At 44.0% G+C, this 14,611-nt stretch overlaps 1 protein-coding gene across 1 annotated transcript in view; it reads left to right on the forward strand.

Annotated features, from left to right (window-relative positions):
• The window catches only part of arhgap20 (Rho GTPase activating protein 20), a 31,894-nt gene extending 17,907 nt beyond the window's left edge, over nt 1–13,987 (forward strand). Inside the window, exons 10-15 of the mRNA XM_061088770.1 lie at nt 239–429; nt 1,047–1,211; nt 2,338–2,447; nt 2,966–3,155; nt 8,864–8,978; nt 10,661–13,987. Of these exons, the coding sequence (XP_060944753.1) occupies nt 239–429; nt 1,047–1,211; nt 2,338–2,447; nt 2,966–3,155; nt 8,864–8,978; nt 10,661–12,360 (2,471 nt within the window). The 3' untranslated portion in view covers nt 12,361–13,987. The remainder of the gene's footprint in view (nt 1–238; nt 430–1,046; nt 1,212–2,337; nt 2,448–2,965; nt 3,156–8,863; nt 8,979–10,660) is intronic.
• The last annotated feature ends 624 nt before the right edge of the window (nt 13,988–14,611 follow it).

A 14,611-nucleotide genomic window follows, 5' to 3' on the forward strand; every position in this document is an offset into this window, starting at 1 on the left:
CATAAGCATTAACACACAGAGGGTCCCATACATGTATATATAGATAAACACAACACACACAAACACACACACTGGGTTTATAAATATTTATTTTTCTATTTTTCATCGTCTTTTTGGTCTGCCATTAGATTCAAATAAACATCATGTATACAGGTACAGTTTTGCAGGCTGGTGAATCGCTGAATGTTCCTGCATTAGCACCTTCAGCTCTCACCTTTCATAACTCTTCCTCTTGCAGAGCCCGGTCAGCAGAAGTCTTTTAAGAGGAAGAGGTCTCTGATCAACTGGCCTTTCTGGAGAGGCTCCAACACACAGCTGGACAGCCTGCCCCTTTCCCCGACCTCCATGTCTCCCACTCAGGGGCGGCTGTTCGGACGACCCCTGAGCTCCATCTGCTCTTCAGACCACGGCCTGCCCAAGCCCGTCATGGTGAGTCCACTAGAGGTCATGTGCACCAGTTCTGGAACCGTTCTGGAGGAGGATTTGGGGTCCACAGTGTATAGCAGCCGCAGAAAGGGAGATTCAGTGGGAAGCTTTGGAGCTTTTGTCTGATACTGCAGGGGAGAGGCTGGAATTACAAGAGATGGGATGTACACTCAAAAAAATAGTTTCCTCTGTGATCATATTATATTATATAATTCTATTTTAGAAAGCTAAACTGGATCAACATTAATCCCTTTTGATTTTAACTTCCTCTCTCGTCCTTCTCATTTAAAAAGCCACAAAAGCTCATTTGAAGCTGCAGAAAATAATTCACCAGACAGATTAGAAGACAGAAGAGCTATAATAATAATGTTTACAGATGGATACAGTGGAATAAAATTTCCAACATATATAAAGTAAGTGAATAAGATAAAGAACTGTTTATAAATCATACTTATTGAAAGGTCAGGCTGAAGAGATTTTAGGAAACGATGGAGCCAAAATAAACCAAGCAATCTTCTTATGAAGTACATCTATGGAATGCACTTCAATTCAGATTATTGGTAAAGAGAATAATATGAAGAGACAATTAATGAAGACTTTAATTCCACTGTCTCCTCTAGGACATGCTGGTGTTCCTGTATCTGGAGGGGCCTTACACCCGGGGCGTCTTCAGACGGTCGGCCGGGGCCAAAGCTTGTCGGGAGCTTCGAGACCGACTGGACAGTGGGACTGAGGACCCAGAGATCTCACACCAGTCTGTGTTCATCATCGCCGCCGTCTTCAAGGTAACACACACACGGACACAAACATGCACACACACAGGTCTGCTCTGTCTCACTCGTTTGAAGCCAGACAACAGAAAGCAGGAGCGACTGATGTGCATCCAAAGTCACATTAGTCCAGACAGGATAATCTGTCTGTGCACAGCCCGGCAGGCTGCCAGTCACACACACAAGGTGCAGCATTGTTCATCATCCAGGCCGAACAGTCGCTGCAGCGCGGAGCATCCTGAGAACAGCTGGGAGTTTTTTTACATGTATTTTACACAGATGATTCATCTCCCCTCTTTTTTGGGCTATAACCTGTTTTTTGCAGAATGGACATGGATGGCTGCTCCAGAATAAGATTATGTTTTTATCATGAATATTGGGCTTTACACTGTGTGTTTTCTAATTAATTTAAAAAGTGGGGAGCCTCACAGATGATATGATAATAATATGACAGTTTAAATATCTTTGATACATTGTGAATGATTAAAAGTCGCATCCAGGATTTAGTGGTGATTTCTGTTAACTCCTAAAGTTGTGTCATGCAGATATCACCTCTTTTAATTTTTCTATTAAGTTTAAAATACAGAACTTTTGCTGGATAAGAATCTTCTCAAATGAAAGCGATTGTGGGATTTGTTAATCATTTCATGGCATTACTTTGGAATTTATCATTATTTTTGCATTTTATAGACTTAAAAACTATCTCAGATATTTATATCTGTGTTCAATATCTGTTTACAACATTAACTATCAGGTTTGTATCCAGGGAGGCCAGTTAAACACATCTAAAGTCAGACAACCAAAAATCAACTAAATAACAAGTAAAACAACCAATATAAAACAGGTATTTGATATAGAAAACAAACATGATGATAAACATTTAGCTGATTCCAATAATGTATCTCCCTTAATTATCTAATCTCAGTTCCTGGTGAATCGCTGAATGTTCCTGCATTAGCGCCTTCAGCTCTCACCTTTCATAACTCTTCTTATTCACCATGTTATTTTTTATTTATGTACTTCCAAGATTTTGTTCGTATTGATTACTTTTACTGAGTGACTATTTTTATTATTCCAATTGCTGCTAACACACGGCATAATAAAGGATTATCTTATCTTATAATTGTATTTCTCCCCACAGGACTTCCTGCGAAATATCCCTGGCAGCTTGTTGTGTGTGGATCTGTACGAGCGGTGGATGGACGTGATGGAGGGGGACCGAGGGGAGGAGAGGACGCAAGCTGTCCAGAGGTACAACCGCTCCCTTCCAACATCTTATTTGGTGCCATCATCTGCTGCAGCAAACACTCAGACACAACAAGTCACACAGACGTTCATTGTGCCGATTGGTGACAAATTAAAGGAAAAAGACCTGAAGACATGGGGGCTGTGGAGGCTTGTGGCGGCTCAATGCCTCACTGTGGCACTCTGTTGGTGTTTCCTTTCATTACACACTGTTTACGTCTGCACAGAGAAAGACGGAGAACGAGAGGGGGCACATAGCTTCGCATCCAACATCAACAAACAGAATTCCTTTTGCTTAGCAAAATAAAAAACAAGTAACGTGTAAGAAACAATGAGAATGTGAGTTGAGAAATTCCTGTGGGGCCAGAGAGCAGGAGGTGACATTGCAACACACACACACACACACACACACACACACACACACACACACACACACACACACACACACACACACACACACACACACACACACACACGGGAACCAGTCATTCACCATCCTTTCCTCCTCTCTTTCTTCCTTTCAGGTTGCTCCACCTCCTACCTGGCGAGAACCTGCTTCTGCTGCGACACGTGATCTCCATACTGCACTGTATCCAAGGCAACGCCCTAGACAACCAGATGAACGCCTTCAACCTGTCTGTCTGCATCGCTCCCAGCATGCTTTGGGCTCCGGCACCGAGCACCCCTGAGATGGAGGGGGAGGGCACCAAAAAGGTGAGGAGGAGCGTGCGCACACAGACTCATGTACACACATATGGAATGTTTTGTGTAAGGGAGCTGATGATTTAATCTGAAATCTGCAAGGTGAGATTTGAGATTGCATCCACGCCATCATGATTTAGTTTGGTTTTTGACTCGTCTCCCTTAGTTCAACCAAGTTTCACGGAAATCCGTTCGCTAATTTTTGTGTAAACACACAAATCAACCACCACACCAGGAATTAAACATTTCAGGGTGATAATAGAAGAAAACTGCTTCAGCATGAGTGTGTATATATGAAACATATGTGACCAGGCAGGCAGACACGAGTTTGTCGGAACGGTAAGATACTGTGGTCTTTCTGACACGATTACGCACATACACACGTGCGTACACACTGCAGTTGCAGATACATGCACACAGTATCTCTGTCAGCTCAAGAGCAAAGTGTCAGCAGACGGAAAGTTTCCCTGCGGATGTGAGGGTCGACCTCTGAGCAGGATCTGACACATGCTACCAACAAACAGCTGTGAGGCACGCACACACACACACACACACACACACACACACACACACAAACACACACACACACACACACACACACACACACACACACACACACACACACACACACACACGTTTGCATGTCATCAGTGACAGGCTAAAATCACATTCTTACTCTGTAAAGTCTGAAGCCCCAGAGCTCGGAGCAAGACTTGACAGGAAAATGGGAAGTTTCACAGTTTCATGTTGATTGTTTAACACACAGGAAAACACAACTTTACAATTTCGCTTTTAAAAAGTTGTTTCACCCCCAAAAAATGAGAACACATTCTCATGTACCTCTTTTGATATATTTCCATACAGGTAACTCTGGGTCTATTCACTTTTCTTCTTGAGGTTGTTTGTAGTTGTGATGTAAGTGAATTTTTTCCTTAAAATATCTGTGAAACTGTTTAAGAGAAATACTTTGGAGATGTTTGTAACATGTTGTTACAGAGAGCATATCAGAAATATATCAGCTGCAATTATTTCAAGCATTCTCTTCATTCATTCTCTGCTGCTCTCCTGGAGTCGGTTTCTGGAGGCAACAGGTAAAAGAGGTAGACCAGACGTCCCTCCCTCCAGAAATGCTTTCCACTTCCTCCCGGGGGTTCCCAGGCATTACCAGACCCGATGAGATATGTAGTCTCTTCAGAGTGTTCTGTGGTCTGTCCTCCTACCTGTTTGATTTCTATAGTAAAACCTTAGGATATGAAGGAGCAGCAGATTTACTACAAACTCCCTCTGGACGTCGAGCTAGTTACCTATCTGACTTTTCTTGTATTCGAAATCTCCAGCTCATGACCAAAGGGATAAAGACTGTACATAAAAATGAACGACATAACGACCCTTCCTCCACGTTTCTGTCAGTTGAGATCATTCCTATCACACGTGTTCATGGTTTGGACAAGTTTGGTTTTAATTAGTTATTTGACTAAATAAGGGTTAGGGTTGAAATGAAATCTTGTCATTTCATCGTGACAGAGACTGACTCATGATTGGTACGCGGTGCAGGTATTGGCAGGACCTCCATGCTGTGGCTCAATCCCAAAATTCATCTCGGGAAGTGGGGACACGTCGTCCATCTTTAGATACAGTCTGTGTTTATGACCCTTAACCTCACAGCTGTAGTATTTCTATAGTTTTTAGAAATCTTCCTGTAGTAAATTCGTTTCTGGGGCTAAAATCTCCTTAATTGGATTCTGTTGAAGTTATTGATGCTCACTCTTTCTCCATAACCTTGGCTATCATGGGCAGCCAGACAAACCTGAATGACTCAAGTCCGCAGCAGAAGCTGAAGCTGCCTCACCCACCACAGCCCATCATGTAGTCACTGAGACTCGGAGCACAATGCTTTTGTATTCTTGGTGTCTTTGGAAACAGTTATTGAGTTACACACAGTCTCAGTGGGTGGCTGGTTTGCTTACCTTTTCAAAAGTGTGCCTGTGTACGTGTGTTTATGCATGCGTGTGTGTTTGTGCACATTGAGAAAAAAATATGCAAAGAATTTCCTACAGAATCCTGAGGACAAGTATGTGTTTTAGCAGTAAATTGTGTTGCTGCTGAAATACCGATATGTTTCCTTCTACACGCACACGCCTGCACATGCTCGCACACACACACACACACACACACACACACACACACACACACACACACACACACACACACACACACACACACACACTTGTCAGTACAAGTAGCCTCAACACCCACAAATACCTAAATATCTCCTTCACAAATACTCCCCTGATAACACTTTCCCTCTCACACACTGCTGGTTTGTGAGGCCGTCCGAGCACAGACACTCTTTTTCTTGGTAAAAAAAAACATACAAAAAATAACAAAGTGGGATTTCAACATTTCCCCCCCCCTGCGGTCGGGACCAGGGACTAATTTAAACGTGCGTGTGGGCCCCTGGCGGTGTAATGGCCAGTTCCCAACCTCGTCTGGAGACATGTGAACGCTCAGTTTCAGCCAATTCAGTTGAGCCTCTGTGTTCCTCCTACGTCCATGCAGCGTATCATTTAAATGTTTCTGGCTGTAGCTGTTTAGGAGCACCCGAGGTAAAAGCAGCTTTGGTGTGTGTACCACTTAAGATGGAGACAGGGAGACAAATCATTCAGAGGAAAGTTGTTTTTCTTTTGAGCTTGAAATGTGGAGGAAATTGTTTTTCTTTCTTCTGCTTTGTTTTTAATTATAGTGACTTTTCTGCAGTGCAGTATCTTGTGTGGGAGGAAAGGCAGATAGGTGGACTTTTTCCGCGTGGGTGTGGGTGTCTGTGTGAGTGTGTTTGTGTGTGACTTTGTGTGTGTGTTGACTGATGACCTTAGAAATACTCAGGAATGACCTACTAACACACAGCTGTAACATCTGCTAATGCACACACACCCACACACATACAGATTGTGTACACGCTCGCGGTGTCCTGCTGGAGGGTTGATGTAGTGTTGCAGTCATTGCATAAAGTCCGTTCTACAACTGTGTCCATATTACAAACTAATATTTTTCAGCATTCAGTTTCTAATTGACCTTTTTCCTGAAGAGGTGAAAGAGAGTTGAAGAAAAAGAAGCCGCTCTGAACAGGCTGCTGATGGATGGACACTGGATGCCCACAGGCTTTTCTCTGAATGTGCTCGGTGTCACGTAGCAGCGCTCTCTGACTGACAGGGAGGAATGCTGATCGAGTGTTTGAGAGAGGGCAGGAAGGACAGAATGAAAGGGAGAGTGACAGGTGAGAAGAGAACAAATCAAGAGAGGGAAGTAGAAAGGAAAACCGGAGAGAGGAGGACGGTGAAGATGAAAGTAGTGAAAACAATACAATTAGGAAGATGTTTTTAGGTAGATGTGTGAAAACGTTCTTTTAATGATTTTGATCAGACTGGATGTGAAGATGGACGACATGACAGCTCCCCCAAAGGGAAGCACAATCATCTTGATCGCCCCCCTGGTGGCTGGCTGCAGTATAGGTCAGGAGCCATGCCTCCTCCATGTGTTCAGAGTGGACATGGATTCACAAAGTTTTAAATACGCGTCAAATTTCCCCCCCCAAAGTTGGTTATGTATAGTCATATGTACATTTTTCTCTCTGGCTCCAAAGGACGACAACATTTTTGCAGGTTTTCATCTTATTTGCAGGTTTTTTTGTATTTATTTAACTGCTGCTTTTAGCTCCATATGAGATAATGTAGACAGATACCGATTTTAAGATGTCTTTTACAGTACTTTCTTTGCTAAAAGTATTTTGACGTCACGTTTCTACTGCACGTGCCGCAAAAGTTCACATGCGCTTGTTGTTGTGTAACTGCAGGTTATGGAAAGCAGAGATAGCTGAGAATTACCTATAATCCAAAGAAAAGTGTTGCCTCCGGGCTTTCATACAGTCATTAGGGCATGTGGTGCACTTTCAGAAGAGATAAAATGATGACGACAATGTTGCATCTGCTCTCTGGTAACAACTAGAAGAGATTAACATTTCTCGATTGCCAGCATGAATTTACCGTGGACCTCATTACGTTATATAACTCTGAAAATGCAGCCCTCATAAGAATAAATCAGTGGCAGTTTTATTGCACTGCTGAAAAATCTCAATCTGATCAAGAGACAGGTTGATTATTATTCGAAATGAAGTTGACATTTCATCATCTTTTAAGACAACTTTTCAGCCAAGAGCTTCCGGTGATGAGGGTGTGGATGTGCTGTAAAGCTATGATTTCTACTGCCTTATTTATACTTTATGTCCTGCCTCCTGCTGCTCTACCAAGACACCACACATCACTTGACTGTTTCTGACATTTTCCTGTTGTTGTGAATGCGTCTGACCCGAGTTAATGTGAGAAAACGACTCAGCTTTCTCCCAAAAGCTTCAGAAATTTTTAAAGTTTGGTTAAAGACCAGAATGGTTCAAAGTCCCTTGAAACACCTCTGATAACTGTATAATGTGCAAAAAGACTGCAGCCCCAGTGTGCAGTGTTTAACCAAACAGTCTGTTCCTCGAAGCAGTGACTCAATAACTGCATGTGGATACCACACACATACACACACAAACACACACACACACACACACACACACACACACACACACACACACACACACAAACAGACAACATCTGGCCCACAAACAAACAGAGAGAGGCCCTAAAGTCTGGTTGTCTCCACCGTGTTTTCCATGGTGTCATGGTGTCGCAGAGGCCGAATGGTGACAGAGAAAAACAACTAATTTATAAACACATCAGGCAGATTTTAATGGAAACTTTCCAGTGTCTCTTAGTCCCTCCGGCGTTCCCCTGGCTGTTCGTTTCACAGGACGTCATGTGTTTGGTACATTTTTTTCTGTTTAGACTGTGCTGCTAATTCCCGTAAAGCACGGTCACTGTCAGCGTGTTGCGAAACTGAGACTGGTGGAAGCAATAACTCAAACGTATTGGAAGCTTCTGCAAAATGTGTTGTTCCCATCAGAGCTGAGATTTGGGTCAATTGCCTCTAAATATGAAGATGATTATTATCTTAGAAGACATTAAAAGAAAAGTTACTGCACTAATCTCCAACTCTGCCGTTCCCAGCCAATAAAGGCCAACACATGACGTCATGTGTTATTATCAGGATGTTTTGTCGGAATGCAAATTCTTGTGTAGGCGTTGGAGCGTCGATTTCAGCAGCAAACAAATGAACCCAGACTTTTCTCGAGAGTGAAAATATGGAACATGCACAAAAACTCTTCAAACTACAAAATGATTTAGGTCACGGGGTCACAAAGTCAATCAGGCTGCAGCTACAGTAACAGCAGCCGCTCGTTTGTTTCAGCACAACAATATATCAAGTTTAATCGATGTTCAAATGTTGAGGAGGTGGTTTGAATGAGTTTGTGTTCAATTAGGCGTATGTGTGTGTCCGTGTGAGTGTGTGCGGGTGTGCGTTTCATGCGTTCCCCTCAGCAAATGTGAGAGTTTGAATTCATGCTGACATAAACACTTGGAAACTGCAGGTTTGCTGAATTAATGAAGAATATTTTGCATTCTCCGTAAAGGAGCTGCTTAAACGAATAAACTTCTGCCTCTACATAATCTCGCCTTCGTCCAAATGTGTAACAATGAAAATGAGCAGTCAGCAGCTACAGCGAAGCATAAAGAAAGAAAGGTAAAAGGGTTCGCTCTGTAACCGTGTGGTGTTTCCTCCTGCAGGTGTGTGAGCTGGTCCGGTTCCTCATAGACAACTGCAGCAGCGTCCTGGGAGAAGACATCACCTCGCTGTTCAGAAGCTTCAGCCAGAAGAGCAGCAGCAGTGACCACGGATCAGGTGAGAGAATAAAGGGAACAGGGCAGGATGAGAGCACAGAGCACGAGAGCACAGAGGTGAAGGGAAAGATTTGAGTTTGACCGAATTGTTTTTAAGATGGCCAAGTCTGTGGATTTTGATTAATTTAGACTTTCTTTCATGCAACCACTGAAATGAAATACAAAACTTGTCCGTGTTGTTTATATCAGCAAATAAATCCAACAATGATATTATAAATTGAACGGTTTTATACATTTGTGGAGATAAGTGGCTGAGAAGGGCTGAGTTTGTGACATGACACGAATAGTTTGTGGCCAACAATTAAATCTAAACAACAACAATCTAATAATCTGGAAGGTTCAATATTAAAAGCGTTTATTGTCATAAATACAGTCCTTTACAATGAAGTTCTTTCTTTGCCTTCTAGTATGAAAACAGTGTTTTTTAGAATTATGATAAATAGAACATTTTAAAGTTAGAAAAATATGTACAATCAAGCATACATCCCATTAAACTTGAATGGGACTTTAATGATTAAGGTAAGACAAATATAAATATGTAAAGCGATGCAATACATAATATACACAAATACTATATGAAATGTGTGTGTGTGGCAACAGAACCTTGAATTGTTTTCTCAAAGTTCACTAACAATGCTTCAGTGTGCTACACACACACACACTTAAGAAGTTATCACAAGCTGGTTTGACATTGACTGTCTCACCTTCTATGTGTGTGTGTGTGTGTGTGCGACTGAATGGCCGAGGCTCTTTCAGGCCTGTTGATTGGGGTCAGCAGATTGACCTGCTGTAATTTCAGTGATTGCCAGGGTCACAGGTGTCGTTTAACACGCCATTGAATCTCCGCATTCATAAATAGCGCCAACTTTTCTTCCCGGCTCTATAAATAACCACGCGAGGTCAAGGAGCTCACAGCAGGACGGCGCTTTGTCCTCTGTTCTCTCCGTCTCCAGCGGTGAACCGTGACTTTGTTCCTTCAGCTCGCGGGTCAAGATACTGCTCTCACTGTTTCAGCTTCGTGGATAAGGGTTTTAAGAAGAAACTAAATTTGGTAGTTGAAGTTGCAGCAGTTCCTTTGTAAAATGTAAAGAATTTCACTTGAAAGGGAATGTTTGTTAAAGCTTTATGATCAAAAGGCTACAATACAATGAGGGAGAGGCGGTGGACTAGTGGCAGAAACTTGGACTACTGGCAGAAAAAGGTCTCTGGTTCGATGCTGGTTCGACTCCACGGAGTTTCAACAAAAACTTACCTGGATGGAATAACAACAAAAAAAGACGAACCTGGATCTGTCCATAAAATCAAAAAAGACTATTCTCCCTACCCTGTCTAGTGCCCCTGAGCAAGGCACCTTACTCCCCCAACATCTGCTCCCCGGGCGCCGTACATGGCTGCCCACTGCTCTGTGTGTCCTGCACCAGATGGGTTAAAAGCAGAGGACAAATTTCCCTCAATTGCATGAGAGTGTCTGTGCATGTTTGTGCATGTGTGTGGGACAAATAAAAATGTATCTCTCCATCTCTCTACTATTACAGGAACATCACTATAAAGACTTATTATTTGTTAAATTATTGTGTAAAGTTTTGAATTAAAATATCCAGATTTTGTTGGTTTATTGTTTAAACCTACAATAATATTCTTTTCCTCCTCTTCCCTCTTCATCTTCCTTTCTTCTCTCTCCAGATGCGTCGTCCTTCCAGATGAACGACTCGTCCTACGACAGTCTGGAGAACGAGCTGAACGATGACCCGGAGTCTCCCTTCCAGGAGCAGCTGCCGCTCCGGGACAAAGACAAGCCCGACAGCCGCAGCCGCGACTCCGTTATTACCCTCAGCGACTGCGACCCTGACCCTGACCCCGAGAGCGACCTCCTGCTGCAGCTCCCCCCGCTGGCCAGACCCAGGAGGTTCAGCCCGGCAGTCCGACAGCCTCGCACCCGCCAGGTGAACGGCGTGTCGCAGGGTCCCAGGAGGCTGAGGAGAAGCTCGGAGCCCGCCTTGGCCCTGGCGAGCACGCCGCCATCGGGCACTCTGACGGCTCACGCTGACTGTCTGCCTGCAAGGAAGGCGAGCTACGACGCCGCCATGGAAGGGGAGCAAGAGCAGGGGGTGGATGAGGTGTTCCTGGAGCAGGGGCTGAACAGGCTGCAGCTGAAGGAGGAGGGGGAGGATGGACGGGAGAAGGGAGGAGCCAAAGTCCAGAACGGAGGCTGGAGGAAGGTGAAGCACACAGCTCCGCCTCCGTTGCGACTGGACGCCAGCTGTTCCAGTCTGTCGTCACCTGCAACCTCACCCACCGGCTCCTCCCTCAGCTCTTTAGACTCCGCCTTCTCGCAGTATTCTACTGACTATGCCACCAATGGGGTGATCCCATTGGTCGAGCCTCCTCTCTCCCCTCTCTATCCTGGGCGGCCCCTGCTGTCACCCAGGGACTCCCCCCCTCAGAGGGAAGCCACGCCTCTATGTCCACAGCCCACCCATCCCATCCGGACCACCCAGACCACCTCCCACGGCCTCCACCCTAACACATGGCTCAAGAGGGACCGCCGCCTGTCACTTAAGCAGTCTGATAACGGGCACACAGACGAGGACTTGCCTGCGGTTAATGGGAAAACAAACCCAACCGGTCATGGCTACTCCGTCGGCGCTCAGGAGGCGGCGGGAACGAACCGAAGCTGCCAGCGGAGATCCAGCAGCCCTCCGTCCTACCAGCAGGCTCTGCAGCAGCTGCAGCACAGTCGCTCGCCTTTCTACAAGGGGACCGAGAAGCCCCTGACGGTCAAAGAGCTGCGGCAGCTCCATGACCAGACCAGTACCCACAGACCCCCGATCCCAGCCTCTCCTAACAACCCAAAACCCCCCATAGGAAGTGAGGCCACACAGAAACTGGCTGGAAACGAGTGTGCTCAGCCCCCGCAGGGTGTTTTCTACGGACAAAGCGGCACCACTCTGGTCCTCCAGAGGCAAAAGTCTCACTCTCTAACTCCGGCCATGGAGGGACACAGAGGGAAGACCCTTCCCCTCCCCCGCCGAGCGTCTGAGCCCACCAAGGTCTCTGCAAACGCCTCTCACCCGTCCTCCAGCCTCAGCCTGAACAGACCTCGAACCTCTAAGGGTCAGGCCCAGGATGCCGGCCTCAGAGTATCAGACGTAGAGCCCAACCACGCCGAGCCTCGCTTCTGCCTGTCTCCCTCCGCCACCCAGACTGTACGGGACTACTTTTCCTCGCAGGATCAGGAGGATGCAGATGCCTGCTTGCGGAGGAGTCAGGAGGTGGCGCTGGCGATAGTGCAGGGGAAGAGGGAGTGGCAGAGCAGGCGATGCAGCGACCCGCGAGTGGACGACTTCGAGCAGCTTTTTTTCGCAGAAGAGTCATACGTGTAAATAAGAACATTGTACAGACAAACTGTGTATGAGAGATGAATTTATAAAACTGTTGTCATTATTAATGTGATTATATTCTTCCATATACTCCACCTGGCAACAGGAGTCAACCCGGTGCTACAAAAAGGTAGTTTACTGCAATGGTACATCCAAGGTTCAAAATCATAAAAGGCAGAGATGCTCCTCCTGCATCGGTGCGTCTCCTCATGGGAATAATCTTATATTATAACAAACATCTGGCAAAAGTACAATGAAAGTTGTGTTAGTTATAATCCCTCACATTTTTGCTGAAGACAGTAGTTCTTTCATGTTTTTCACATTGATGTTGCTTCGAAGATCCTCCACAAATGTATTTATTGAGTATTGATGCCCAATTTGTAAGAAACAATTAACTGAACATCTAGATTCCTAAACATCAGTAACTGTACTGTCTGTACAAGTTAAGTTACAACCCTCTGAAAAACATGTGTTCTCTGACTGGCTGTCCTTGCTTTACCTTCAGAATGTGATATAATGAGGGAAGAGTCGAAAATGAAAGATTGAGGAAGTCCTATTTCATTCCTGCAAAAAAAAAAGAGAGAGAAATCAATGATGTACATTGGCATACGTGTGGTGAATAAAGTTCTCATGTAAAAATAATCAAGTCAAGGACACAACCAGAGGTGACAGATGTTGACAGAGGCTGCAAAAGCACAACTATTGGTTACTGCTGCTCTGTACAATAATGACAATAAGGTCAAGATGATCTGATGCAAACACTGTTGACCTGGTTTTCAGTGATGTTTCCTGCAGTGCTAGAGGAGGAAAACCCAGATGTCTCCCACTGTACATTCCTAAAAACACAATATATCTCAGAGTATTTTAAATAGCAATTCCACCTTTAATGACCGATTGCATCTGTCGAGTTTCTGATTCTTTCTTGTGGAGTGTTTATACATCTGAGTCAGTAAAATCAGTGGGGCTGGTATTTGTTCGTATGAGCTGATTTTCCAGGCGCACACCACACAGTGTTGTCCTCTGCAACTCTGGTTCATGTCTCTGTCACCTGTGAGAGGAGGGGAAGGTGGGGGAGGAAGAATAAAAACTGTCGGTGTGTGTGTGTGCGCTTGTGTGAAAGTTTGCTGAGTATGACGTGATCATTGTCGGCCTGAGCAGGAATGTGAGGAAACTTTTGCCACTGAGGGAAAAATCCCTTTAATTCTTGCTTTCATTGCACTTCAATAGTTTCACAGAGAAACCCTGTTAGTCTCACAGGAACGTGAAGGATTCGGCCTGCGTGTGTGTTTGTGTGTGTGTGTTGAATGCACAAACAGTCCCTGTAGCTGTTGTACGTTTGTTCATAATAATATGATGATGTTGCAGTGTTGATTTCTGGTGTGACACTTTACAATTAATGACCTTATTTCCCTGTGTATTACTGCAAAGTGTGTAGATACAAACCTGTAGATTATGCAGTATTCTCCAAGTATTACTATGAACTGAACTTTTCCACAGAACAACACTCTGGAATAAGGTCATTGTCATGTGAAGTGTTGCCATTTTAAATGGTGTCAAAATGTACTTTAATCCTGTATTATTAATATTTTAATTCCTCTCTCCATTACAGTGAATTGTGTCCAACATGTATAGCTCTGCATATTTATGATATAGAAATATATATATATATAAATATATATAAATATATTATCTTGTTCCTTTGGTATGTTGTGTTGTGTGAGAAATTCATATGTGTATTTTTGTACATGCCAATTCTGCTGCTGCTGTCTCTATAGAAAGTATATTTGCTACAAAATGCACCATTTGTATATTGTGTACATCTGATGTCCAGTGTTCACGAGAACAAAAACCTTTTTAATAAATGTTGCTCTTGTGAAAACTACTTTTGTCCATCAGCTGTGGATTTTGTTCCTTAAGTTTTAAGTGGATATATTTTGGTCTTTTGGACGATAAATCTCAGCAAGAATTCAAGGGAAAACTGACAAATTCGGTACAAACGTTTACTTGGACTCATGAATGAATTCTAAGAATTCGGAGGTCAAAGGTAAAAGAACAAGGTCACTGTGACCTTATGAAAAACCTGTTTTTGGTCTTGTGGGTTCTTGTGAACGTGATACATCCCCAACACCAACAGGGAATTTCATTATGTTTGGCACAAACGTTTAATGGACTCAAGGATGAACTGATTAGAATCCATCTTTGAACGCCTTATTTTAAGAACCGCTTGGGAGAATCCTTTTAAATTTGGTACAAA

This window comes from Limanda limanda, chromosome 16 (assembly GCF_963576545.1).
Source record: "Limanda limanda chromosome 16, fLimLim1.1, whole genome shotgun sequence".
NCBI classification, from domain to species: domain Eukaryota; kingdom Metazoa; phylum Chordata; class Actinopteri; order Pleuronectiformes; family Pleuronectidae; genus Limanda; species Limanda limanda.